General features: G+C 43.2%; 1 protein-coding gene across 12 annotated transcripts in view; it reads right to left on the reverse strand.

Annotated features, from left to right (window-relative positions):
* Positions 1–12,700, reverse strand: part of APBB2 (amyloid beta precursor protein binding family B member 2) — a 364,788-nt gene that overhangs the window by 265,431 nt on the left and 86,657 nt on the right. For 10 of the 12 annotated variants that reach the window (XM_019526015.1, XM_019526014.1, XM_019526019.1 and 7 more), the window contains one exon: positions 11,449–11,559. In XM_019526015.1, coding sequence (XP_019381560.1) covers positions 11,449–11,494 — 46 coding nt within the window. In that variant the 5' untranslated portion in view covers positions 11,495–11,559. Of the gene's footprint in view, positions 1–11,444; positions 11,560–12,700 lie in introns of those variants that run through there. The other 2 variants (XM_019526012.1, XM_019526017.1) reach the window with 2 other exon arrangements.

Below are 12,700 nucleotides of genomic sequence, written 5' to 3' on the forward strand. Positions count from 1 at the left end.
GGGGGGGGGGGTGTCAGAAGCCTTTCATTTTAATCATGGATTTGGGGGGTTTATCAGAGAAATTTTGATTTTTTTATTAGGAAAAACCAGGATCCCTGCTAAGTTACAACAAGCATGGAACTTGGCATGAAAGAAGCAATAATGTTATTTGTTATTGTTAGTCTGAAATCTAAGAAAGCCCCATTCAGAATACACAGAAAAGTTAAATTCTGAATGTCAGACTTTTTTACACCATTTCCTTCTTGTGGTGCTATTTTTCCATAAAGCCATAAACCTATATTTCAGCAATAAAATAAGTGAACAGGGACAGCAAACAGATAAGTTTGCAAACAGTTTGCTGGGAGCAAGAAGAGGAAAGGGAAAAGAAAAAGGAGCCAGGCTTCAGATCCTGCTCTGCAAGGTATGTGAGCCAAGGGGGGAATAAGCCCCCTCCCTGCCCCCTTCACCTCAGGGGCCCAAGCTGGCCAGCATGTAGCCACACTCCTGCCACTGAACTGGTTGGGCAGGGTGGGGGCAGGATGATGTCCTGGGGAGCACCAGCCTCTTCTCAGTGTGGGGGGCTGTGCTGCTGGCGGGAACCAGGTAAGCAGAGCTGCCGCAGCCTGCACAGAGCAAGTGGCGGCCACAGGGCTTGGAGGAGTGGCTACAGGAGCTCAGATGAATTTTTGGGGTGGCCATAGCTCCCCAAACCTCCCTTAGTGCTGCCGCAACCACCACCGCTTGTCCTGTGCAATCTGCAGCAGCTCTGCCGACCTGGCTCCTGCCCACAGCACAGCCCCCCCACCGGGAAGAGGTTTGTGCTCCCTTGGGATACCATGATGGGGGCGGCTGCCCATCAGGTTTGCTCCCCCCTCACCAGTCCAGTGGCAGGGGTGGGGGCACGACCAGACACCAGCTACCATGGCCCCAAGGTGAAGAGGGCAGGGAGGGGGTTTATTTCCACCCCCTCCGTCCCCTCTCCCCCCAGGAGACTGCAGCCGGGGTCTGGCTGGCCAGGTGCGAGTGGCAGAGGTAGCGGCTGGAGCTGGCAGACCCTGGCTGCAGTCCCTTGGGGGAACAAAGAACAAAGGTGGGAAATAAACTCCCTCCCTGCCCCCTTCCCCTTAGGGGGCCATGCTGGCCAGCATCTGGCCATGTCCCCATCCCTGCCAGGCACCCCTGACAGCAGTGGTGGTGAAGCCATAGGGGTAACACCCCATGCCTAGTACATGGGGCAATAGTACACTGCCGCCAGGTAGGGAAACAGTGAGCAGGATGCACCCAGCTCAGCACCCAGGAGACACAGGTAAAGGGCTTGGGGATTAGGAGGTGAGTCCATGCCTTGTGCGCTGCTGTGAGGGCTGGGGCTGTCCCGGGTGCCACTCTCCAGCAGGTAGAAGGGGCGATCGGGCAGGAGCTTTCCTTTAGCGAACTTTGCTCCTGGCCCCCCCTCATGCCCCCCCCCATTGGACCTTTGCTCCTGGGATGTCCCAAGCAAAACCTGTCCCCAGCAGCTGGGAAGGCACAGCTGGATTGCCCGCTGGCTGGAAGTGGGGCTCTGGGGGTTCTGGGCCATGCTGAGTCAGAGCAGGGAGGAAAAGCCAGGCAGACCCCAGGTGAGGTCTCTGGAGGCCAGGATGGGGGGTTTAAACCCCTCCCCAATCATACTAAGCCTGCTGGGGCCTGACCACACCCCCCTCAGTTCCACCTGAAGGTAAAGAAGGGCTCGCTATAGTGTCCCCCGGCTTCTAGCCTGAGCCACTGCAGACATGTGCCTGCATTTCTGGAATCAAAAATGAATGTCTATCCACTTGCAAATCAGTTCAATCTGCGCAGGTTAGACTAACCTGCAAAGATTGAATCAATTCAGGCTCCAGCTTTTTATATGTCTGTCCCTAGCCTAAGATGATAGTAAAGTACTGCAGGTTACCCAGAAATGTTGTGGAATCCTTAGAAGCATCTGCATCCTTAGAAGCTTTTAAGACCTGGCTATACAAAGCATTGGTTGTGATAATATAGTTGGGGATGGCCCTGCTTTGATGAAAGAGTTAGACTAGATGACCTGCTAAGGTCCCTTCTAATCCTAATTTTTTGTGATTCTGTGAGTAAGGCCATCATAAAAAGGCAAAAAGAAACACTGAATGCTGTCAGTAAAAGTGACTTTGCTTACAAGGCCTTACCTTCAATTAGGAAAACTTTCTTCTTTTACAAAGAGATTTTTTTACACCGATGCAACATAGAAACTATTAATATACACATGCCTATATTAAGAGATAATGCTAGATGTGATTATGCGCCACGGGCATGTTTCTCCAAATAATACACGTGTGACAGAATATGATCCCATCTGTAAAACTCAAGATTGCTTTACAGAAGTAGTCAGTATCATTGTCTTCATTTTACAGAAGGGAAACCGAGGTTCAGACTATTAAGTGACTTGCTCAACAACACCAAGCAGGCTGCAGGAGGATCTGGGAACAGAACCCTAGTCTTTAGTTCAGTGTTTTATCCACCAGCCAAGAATGGAGCCCTAGTATCACTGAAGTTCAAGGGAAGCTGGGATCCTAAGCCTTCCAAAGAATTTTTGCCAATTTTCCTTAGTACACTTTAGTCTGGAGCAAACATAAATAACAGTATCTCAGTACTTCATTTTCTGCATGTAAGGAAATCAGTGATACTTGCACCTTTCTAGAAATTACCTGGGAAGACCACTCTGCTAGGTGCAACTGAAACAGAGCTTTTAGAACCTGATTCTCATTTCCACTGAGATTTCTCTCGAGTACCCTACTAACCTGAAGCAGGGGTGCTCAGTCTCCAACCTGTAGGCCTGTGTAATCCATTCCAGGGGGTACCCCAGGGATCTGGAAATTTGACAGTGGAAAAGTGATGGCAGCATTAATTGCTGTGGCTTGCAGCTGCAGAAAGTAGCACTGCCATCACTCCCCTGCTGCCAAATTTGTAGACCACGGGGAGCCTCGTGGGTTGAGTGACAACCCTATAAACCAGATCATGGTGGCACACAAGGTCACTCCACAGCCAGATCCAGTGTGCAGAGCTAGACCACTGCATGAGGTCAGGTCATGGCTGTATCTGCCATGCAGACTCAGGCCAGTGAACAGAATCACCCTGCAGCAGGAGCTAGTGCATGAGGATGGGTTGGCATCCCAGATCACATCTATGGACCGACCCTGCACACTGACCCCATGCTGGATTTAGTCTGTTGGACTTACCCCACCTGTGGGATCCTGTCAATGGACTGGTCCTGCATCTCCAATCTGGCCCTTGGGCTGGAAGGTTGAGCACCACCAGCATTAAGGAGCATTACAGTTCATATAAGTTGTACTTTGTCAGGCTGGTGTAAAGAAATCTTAACAAGCAAGACTAATGCACTTAGAATAACTTTGCATACAATCATCAGAGAACTAAACAAACAATCATCAGTCATCATGATGTTTGTAACACAAGAAGGTAAAAAAATGCACCCAGGCATGTTCGGCTACACTGGAAACTTCAGCAGCATAATTATACCAGTATGATTATCCTGCTATTGCCTTAATGTGTACACCATTCTGAAATAGGAGTGACTGTTTCCAGTTTAGTTTTACATTGTTTTGGAAGAAGTTTGAACTAAGCAAAAAGAAGCCATTCTTATTCCAGTGTAAGAATTGCTACATGGGAAATTATACTGGTATATATGTATAGTAGTATAATTATTATTGGGGCGGGCTGGAAAATAAGAATTCCATTTTATAGGAGATATGAAAGCTTCAAAATGTGTTTCACCCTGTACACTGACATTATACTGAGACTTTTTAAAATATTCACAGAAGAAAGACAGACAGAAAGAAAGACTTTAACATTTTAGACTTTTACTATAAAAACGTTAAAAACAAAACATAAATGTATATTGCCCCAAAGTACTGGGCATGAAATCATGTGTCTAACTAACACAGTAACCAGAAATTAAAATTCTCTTCTCTCTGCCTGCATGCCTTTCACACAATCACACGTTTAGTGCTAGCCAGTCATATCCCATCATACAGACTGCCACCCTCAATCGCACAGAAGGATACAGATTGGTCTATGTTTTGTTTCAGGGTGAGATGCCAAAACTAATAAGAGATATGCCCAGATCAGTAACTAGAAAAAAAAAAAAAAAAGGATTTATCTAAGAATAGCCAATAGTCTGGAAGTCAGAGCATTCACCTGGGATGACAGCACACCAAGTCCCCAGTGAAGGAGATCAAGGATCTGAACTGATTCCAGGAGAGTTCCCTACCCCCTCAGGCTCTCAACCTCTCTAGCCCAATGAATTTTTTAATCATTTGGAACAACTCCAACAGCAGGAATGAATTAGATACAGCAGGGACTTCAGAGTGGGTTTCCCACATCCCACAGGGGTGCCCTAACCATTTGTTTATTGGCTGCTCTGATTTCTCTCTTTCAGTTTCACCATCGATCTATGAAACTTTCATCTAAACCAATAAAGTTTCTGGGGGGTGGAAAAATTGCTTTTGGCAAGTTGGTATTATCCAAAAAAAAAACCAAACAAACATCAAAAATATTCCAAACCAATTCCAATAATTGTATTAAATTCTGCCACTACATTATACCAAGGACGCCAGCCTAAGGAGAGTGGCATGCCATTAAAATAAAAATCTCTACCCTGCAACAGTTTAAAAAAAAATCCTTTTTTAATATGACCTGAATGTAACTGATGCAGCACTGGGTCTGCACAGCCTGAAAAAGGAGCTCTGAGATATGAGATGCCCCATTCACTTCACTGGTCTCAACTCAGAGTATGTCTATGGTACAGCACAGTTAGGCTGTCAATACAGCTAGTCTGGGCAGAGCCAGCTATGCTGCTTCTGGTACCTGAGCAAACTCAGGTATCTGCTGACCAGTTCACTGTGACATGCACACACAGCCTCAGAGACCAATACCAACAGAATAACTTGCATCCAGATGTTTCTTTACTCTCCAAGATCTAATATAATAAAAGGTTTAGTCCGTCTGTCCCTCTGTTCATAAGGCACTTGGAGCACTCTGATTGGTTACTGAAACAACCAGAGTGCTCCAAGAGCGGTAATGACAGGAGGTGGCAGAGGCACAGTGGAGCCCCGCCACAATGGCAGGGACAGAGGTGATGGGGAGGGGGGTTGACGCAGCAGCAGCGCACGGTGCTGGTGGAGAGGGAGAGAGGGGACAGTGGGGCAAGCTTGCCCCCCTCCCCCGCTCCTGGGAGGGGGGGATGTTAGGGCTAGCAAGCTTCCCTGCCCCCTCCTGTCATTCTTGACAAGCAATTTGCTAGTACTTAAATAAGCGTGCATGCGTGCGTGCGTGGACACACTGTCCTTTTTTCTTTTTATCAGTAAAGTTTGCACTTTAACATTGTTGTAAAATACATGTTTTTGCATTTAATTAACATTTGAAAATATAGGGAGACCTTTAGCACCCGTGGTACCAGCAGAAAGGAGTTGTGATCAATTCCTCTTCTAGAGGCACAGAGGCTTATATGTCAAAAGCCTATGAATACTAAAGAAAAGTGATGAATGAACTACTACAGCTAGTCCCCTACAGACAGGGCTTTCCCGGAAAAAAATGTAGTTGAAAATCAACTGCCTTCACAGCCCACAAAACAGGTTAAAAATGTTGTCAACCAGAGTAATCATGAGACTGCCTAATTGGCAAATATGGAGAGGAAGTTCGGAGCGAAAGAGTGGGATAAATGTGTTGGAGAGTTGGGTGGGAAGGTACAGGTTTGCCACTGCTGACATTTGGGTGATGCTGGTTCTTATGAGCAAGTATCAGAAGTACATGGAGGAGAAAGGCAGAGGAGACAGGCACAGGAGAAGCATAAGAGATTAAGAAGAGAGGGGGCAGGGGAAGCAACAGTAGGACATGACCCAGCCAAAGATTCCTGCAGCCTTGTGTCCAGGAGTCTGCTATCAACCAAGCTCTAGATGATGCAACAGACAGATATCCCACCACATGTGGTCATTAAAGGTCCCATGCTGCTTTCCATAGCAGGAAAGATGTTCATTCCAGTGTTCTAGCCAGATTCCAAGTGGCTAATTAACCTTCGTCTCTGAACTCCCCTTGTAATTTCCACTGGATAGGAAAGTATTCACTTTGCATCTGAAATTCCTGGACAGCCTTGCTGTCCAAGAGCTTCACATTTCCAGGAAGGATGTCTGTATTTCAGCCATAGTTAACTGATTTTTGCATATAGTCATTTATCAGTTAAAGATGTAAAATACACCAGGATCCTTTAAAATTAAAAACTCTATCTATGAAACCCAGATAACAGCAGGATGAAGAACACAATCACTTTTATCTTAAATTTAGAAAAAAATTAAAATATTTTTAAGTAATCTTTCAAAAATTATTTAGAGAAGATGTGCTTCTTAAGGAGTAGCTCTCTTGAGATCCTTTGTACTGAAGGTCAGTAGTACAATCAGTAAAGAGAGGGGGCAGCTTATCTGGGAAGCTTTATACACTCTTTCCCTTCCAGGAAGTAAATATGCTTCACCCCAAATTTAACTAAGGTGCTGCTCTTTTAAAATCCAAGTATGAATTGCATGGACATTTTTCAGCTACTTTTGGTGACCAAATATTGCCCAGAAAATCAAAACTCACTCGATTCACACCTTCATGCACCTTACATTTAAGAGATGGGGTTATTTGTGTCTTTTTGTGCATGAAAAATCTGCATTTTAAGCACATCCAGGAAAAGCTGAATCTATTACTTTTGGCATGTAGATAAGCTGTTTGTAATTTAAATTGATTGTAGCATTCCTTAAACATAAGACCTTACACTATATGCCTAAAAATACACAATACTATATTTACAAAATAATTCAACGAAGAGTTGATCTCACAGATGGATTGAAGATTATCTCATTATCATGTAGAGAATAACAAGACTGTTGTTCCACACAGTATCTGAATTTCTCCTTGAAGACTCATTTATTTACAGAAAAGCTTGTGCTTGTTTGCCAGGAAGTCCAAGGCCACGAAGGTCAAACTTAAGGCTGCATTTTGTCCTTAAAAATACAACCTTAAGTTAGAAATCATGGGGCAAAAAAATCTTTCCATAGTTATGCAAACTTAAATCTTGAATACATCAATCCAATCACTCCTGATTTACACCAATGAAAATGATAGCAATGCTTGACCCCATATTTTTAGAAAGATTAATTAATTTACCCTGGGACACGGTGGCAGAGTTGTCTTGCTACAGAATTCTGAAACCAATGATCAGCTGATTGAGACAGCCCCGTGGCCTTCCTCATCTTCATCAGCTAGCAGGGACTGCCCCAGGATTCAAGTCCCAGGACATCCCTGCCAACTGAAAATCAGGTAATCAAGATTGCTCTAGGGCTCCAGCCCCGAGGCAGTCTCTGCATGCCATGCCACATGTCCAAGTTATGGCTCCAAATAAACCAGCCACAAAGATATTACGCATTGTTTGAGTAATACCTTTATGGCTGTTTTTTGGATTTTATACACCACAAATTCTACAAATGCAGACATTTGCTATTTCTGGCACAATTAATATCTTAATTGTGCCAGGCCCCTGGCGCATGTTATGATTCTATATCATGTCCTGCAAACCTTGTCTTTGCCTTTTTAAGACTTTGGTTGAAGAAAAACTTTTTTTTAAAAAAGGGGAGCTGCTATTGAAGTTCCCAGAAAGCTTGTCCTTTAACTTTTACTTTCCTCATTTTTGGAATCTGTTAGTCATTTTTCATGAAATGGTATACTCTAAAACAAATAACTATAAAAAACAAACAAAAAAAATACATAAGATTGCATTGAGATTGTCATGGAATTAAAATTCCTCTATTTACATTAAAAAAGGAAAGCTTACTAACTCTAGCAGATTAAATGTAAAAGTGAAAGTCAAGCCAAAAAAGAATGAGTAGCAACTAGCAAAAGAAGCCAAAGTTAATAATAAAAACTTTAAAAAATTATATCAGAAGCAGGAAGCACTAGTGGGAGAATCAGAATGGGGAGAATGGGACTATTAGATTACACAAGGTGCACCCAGGGACTATAGGGCCACAGCAGAGAAGCTAAATGAATTCTTTGTGTCAGTTTTTACTACAGAAGATACTGGGGAAATTCCTGTATCAGATTAGTTCTGCCTAGTAGATAAGTTTGGAGAGTTGGATTATATTCATGTGACAACAGAAGAAGTTCTAGAACAAATTGATAAACACTAACTAGACACCAGGACTGGATGGCATTCATCTGACAATCAAAGGTGAAACTGCAGACCTGTTGGCAATACTTTAATATGTAACCTATCATTACAAACAGTGTCTATGCCAGACAACTGGCAGATGGCCAACATAACACCCGTTTTCAAAAAGAGCTCCAGAACTGATCCTGAGACCTGAGCCCCACCCCCATCCAGGGCAAGTTGGCTGAATCTATAATAAAAAAATAAAATTAGCAGTCACATGGACAAATATGATCTGCTGGGAAAGTCAGGCTGTTTTTTGTAAAGGGAAATCCTCCCTCATGCATCTGCTGAACCAGGAACAGACATTGCACATAAACCAGTTTAAGTGATCGGAAACTGGTTTAAATCTGTAACAGAACAGACATTCAATGCATATAAACCAGTTTGAAAATGGCTGAAACTGGTTTGGGATAAACCTGGTTGAATGCAGTATCAGACTTAACTGATTTGGGTCAAACTGGTTTATGCAATGTCTGTCCCAGACCCGTTGCTGGTTTAAAATAAGCCACACTCCCCCAGGATCCCGGCATGCTCTCTGGTCCATAGGAGAGTTGGACCCTCCCTTCTGCTCCCTGGCTGGAGGTCTGGCAGAGACTGCAGGTACACCAGGGTCTGCCTGGCTTCTCCCTGCCCTACACTTCCTTGCTGCTCACCGTTCAAGCAGGAATCTCCCCTCCTTTCTTTCCATCTCCCACAGCACAGACACCAGTCCCATGAACCGTAGGCAAGTGGTATGGCTACCTACTGCTGAGAGAGAGGGTGCGTGCGTGCGTCCAATTTCACTGGGACAGGCAGACAGAACAGTGACTGCTTAGGGCTTTTTGGAGCTAATCAACAGGTCATCTGGTAAATTGTTCAAGAAACCTTTGAACTAATGGAGAGAGGCTACTGTTTTGCTGATGGGGTGATAAACACTGTTATCAGCCCCCTGCTGGCCTCCGTGTCAGTTTGCTGCAGACAGTATGAAAAAGCAGGGAGATTGAAAAGCTCCATATCATCAACAGATGCATGCATTGTATTCCCCCTTGCCTCAGAGTCCTAGCAGGGGGCCAGGGTTTGGCAACACTCCCGCTCCTTGAGCAGCAAGCAGGGAAAAGCCTGGAATGGTGCAGGCAGACCTCCCTAATCAGAGCCTGCTGCTGGGGCCTGGCCACACCCCCCTGAGCTCAGCATTTTAGAAGGGAAGGAAAGGCTGCTCTAGCACCCCCTGGCTTCTAGCCTGAGCCACTGCAGACATGTGCCTGCATTTCCTCAGTCCAGAGAGAATGTCTGTCCAGTTACAAACCAGTTCAATCTAGGCAAGTTAGACTAGCCTGCAAATAGTGACTCAATTCAGGCTCAGACTTTTTGAATGTCTGTCCCTAACCCTGGTCTTCTTTGAGGATGTTAACAAAAATGTAGACAAAAAAAATCCAGCTGACTTATTTGGATTTTCAAAAAGTTTTTGACAAAATCCCTCAGCAAATTCTTTTAAAAAACAAAACCACCCCTCCCTCCCCACCATCAAAGCAGAGTTGCCACAGGATTGGAGGGAAGTTTCTTCCGTGGATCAAGACCTGGTTAAAAGACAAGAAACAAAGTGTAGGTAGGGCTCCCAGAGTGATGAGACTGATGAATGGAGAAGTTCTACAAAGCACCCACAAGAGGAGAGCTCTGGTGAGGACAGGGAGACTGGGAAGTGAAAGGAATTCCCACCTGGAAGTAAGAGACCTGTTGTAAAGTTAATGCTTCAAACCCAGGTTAAAACGTGACAGGAGCTGCCTAACCACAGAATGGCACCATCTATATCTAATTGCTCTGTTAACCACAGGCAGTTATGTCCAAGGCATAAAGCCAGTCCTATAAAATAAGCGTTAACTGTTTAGTGCTCCAAAACCTCTAGCTCTTCCCAATTCTCCAACTGCTTCTAAATCTGGTCTGTCATCTCCTATACCAGTTCCTGAATTGCCTACACCCTCAGATGCAGCCCCAGTTCCTGTGTTGCCTAGCTCTTAGCTCCTGCCCTAGCTCCTGCTTCTGCCTAGACCTCAACTCCAATACAGCAGCCAAGATTGTAACTCTCACTTCCTCCAGTTTGGGTATCACCTATACGTCAATATTATTTTCAAAACCAGGTACCGCTTTTGTGTTGCTTCCAATAAGCCTTTGACACAAAAGTATTAGAGAGCTGCCCTTCCCTGGAGAATAAAATATAATTCATGACCTGAATTTAGCCTAGGACCAAAAAAACAAGCCAGGTCAAGTTCCAGCTCTAGTATCAAAGATAAGGACATGTAAACTGTCTCAATATTTCAAAGAAATACCGCTCCTAAATACACTGCAGAGGCACAATGCAGTAAATACAATGCTATAGGTTTACTTCAGTGATCTGAGGTATCAAAAGTTAAGCACAGGGATTGACGGCATTCCTCTCGAGTCAGGGAATGTTGCGCACTTCCTCCAGGGAAGATCATTTCACCTACCTTGTAACACAACAAGCCTGCAGGCTCAGGGATTCCTGTTGACACTAACTGTACAGACAGCTGCTGACAGGCCTTCTAACCAGGTAAAAGGTGCAAGCCACAAAGTTTATGAGATATTTACACTCTTTACTGAAAAGATCCTTCAGGAAGAGATAAGTCTACTCATGTCAGCTGAGACATAGCCAAATGGCCCTAAACTGCTTTTCAGCTAAGAAAACACAGAAAGTTTAAACAAGTATTAAGCCGAATTAAGAAGGGGGAGAGGGGAAGGGAAACATTCCATAATAAACCAGAACGGTTAGTTGCATTTGTAAGCAATTAAAGCTATAGTGCACAGTGTTGAAAGGAGCTTGATTTATTTTCATGTTATGCTCCAAGCTATGTTGAGATTTCTAGTACTTAAAGTACAGATGTGTGGGGAAAAAGGAAGGCTGCAGGCACTGGGTTGCACAAAGTAAAACAAGCTGAAGACCTTGCACACACAATAGAGTACACTTAGTCTGTACATCATTTTTAAAGTTCTAGAAATTATTTTAACAGCTTGAATGCATAAATAAATGCAATCTGAGTAATATAATTTTGGTCTATAAATATCAGAAACATGGCATTTATTAGAATGCTTCAGTGACCACTATAAAGGCTACTTTAGAACTTATAAACTTTCCAACAAATGCCTTTAAAATAAACAATAGAGAATTTAGCCAGCCTTCCAAACTAATACAAATGACAGATATTGAAACCAAATCACATACATACATGAGCTGCTTGGACGATAGTGAGCCCCTGGGTATCGTCTGCCCATAATGCCAGTCAGCACATTACCACACGTTGTCAGCTGTTTTCAAAGCACAAGATCGAAATGTTTAACTGGGGGTGGAAGAATAAAACAAAACAAAACAAAAAAAGTAAAGATTTAGTACAACAGCTGTATCTTTTTCATTAAAATGCTAATGACCTCCACAAATTTCTGGATAACTATGTTTATAAATTAGTCATAGTTCTGTTGTCAGCAAAGATGAACTGTTCTGCTATAGATGCAGTGCAAATTTATCATTAGTGTTCAGGCTCTGTTAATAAGCATGCATAAATTTTAAGGCGAACAGAGACCTCACATCATACCTTTATGCAGCAGTTTATTTTGGTTCACATAACAGAACAATCCAAGTTTCTTAAGTCTTGTATACCATAAACTAATGGCATAATGATAAGTAGTAACAAGGATATTGCAATTTAAATACAGTATTCATTGGACAATGAGCCTATTCTGAAATTATTTTATCGAGTTTTTATCAACCTGTTTGTAGAAATACCATGATAAATTCATTCTAAGTTATTGGAATCTCTTTCAAAAACCAACCTGTCTTCACTGGAATACAGCGATTCTCTTAAATATCAGAAAAAGTTTGTCAGACAGGAAAAGCACAGCACAAAAGTATTCACTTTGGAGAGGAGAAATATTGCAGCAACACTGCCAAGTGAAATGTTGCTAAAACTAGCAAATATTAATGTAAATTTTTCCTATTTGTGATTATATGTCTTAACTAAGCCCTACAAGAGTTCAGACTCCTATTCTATTTGCAGTGTATCTGCAAACATTCTTCAACACTTACCTTCTCCCAAGCATATAACTTAAAGAGACCCCCCCCCCCCCAAAAAAAAAGCAGACAGGCAAAAAACACACATAAGAAAGCAGTATTTTTTCCTCCAATATATCAGAGAAATGTTGTTGCAGTAAATATATGCATTGATAATCTAAAGGGCAGCATGACTTAGTAAATAAAGGCACTGGAGGACAAGGCTTTAGGACATGCCTTGACAAATCTGCATACAGGCCATCTCTCCAACAGAACATTAATTATTCATGAATTAAATGAACTCTCTTGGTTGGATATACCTATGAGGGTTTCCCTGGAAAATCAATGCAGAGTTCCTCAGTCGGTCAGAATGATCCCCACTGAAGATCACCCCCCCACCCTTTTTTTTTTTTTTTTTTTTTTTTTTTTTTTTT

This window comes from Gavialis gangeticus, unplaced genomic scaffold (genome assembly GCF_001723915.1).
Source record: "Gavialis gangeticus isolate Ggan-Ray unplaced genomic scaffold, GavGan_comp1, whole genome shotgun sequence".
Taxonomy (NCBI): Eukaryota; Metazoa; Chordata; order Crocodylia; family Gavialidae; genus Gavialis; species Gavialis gangeticus.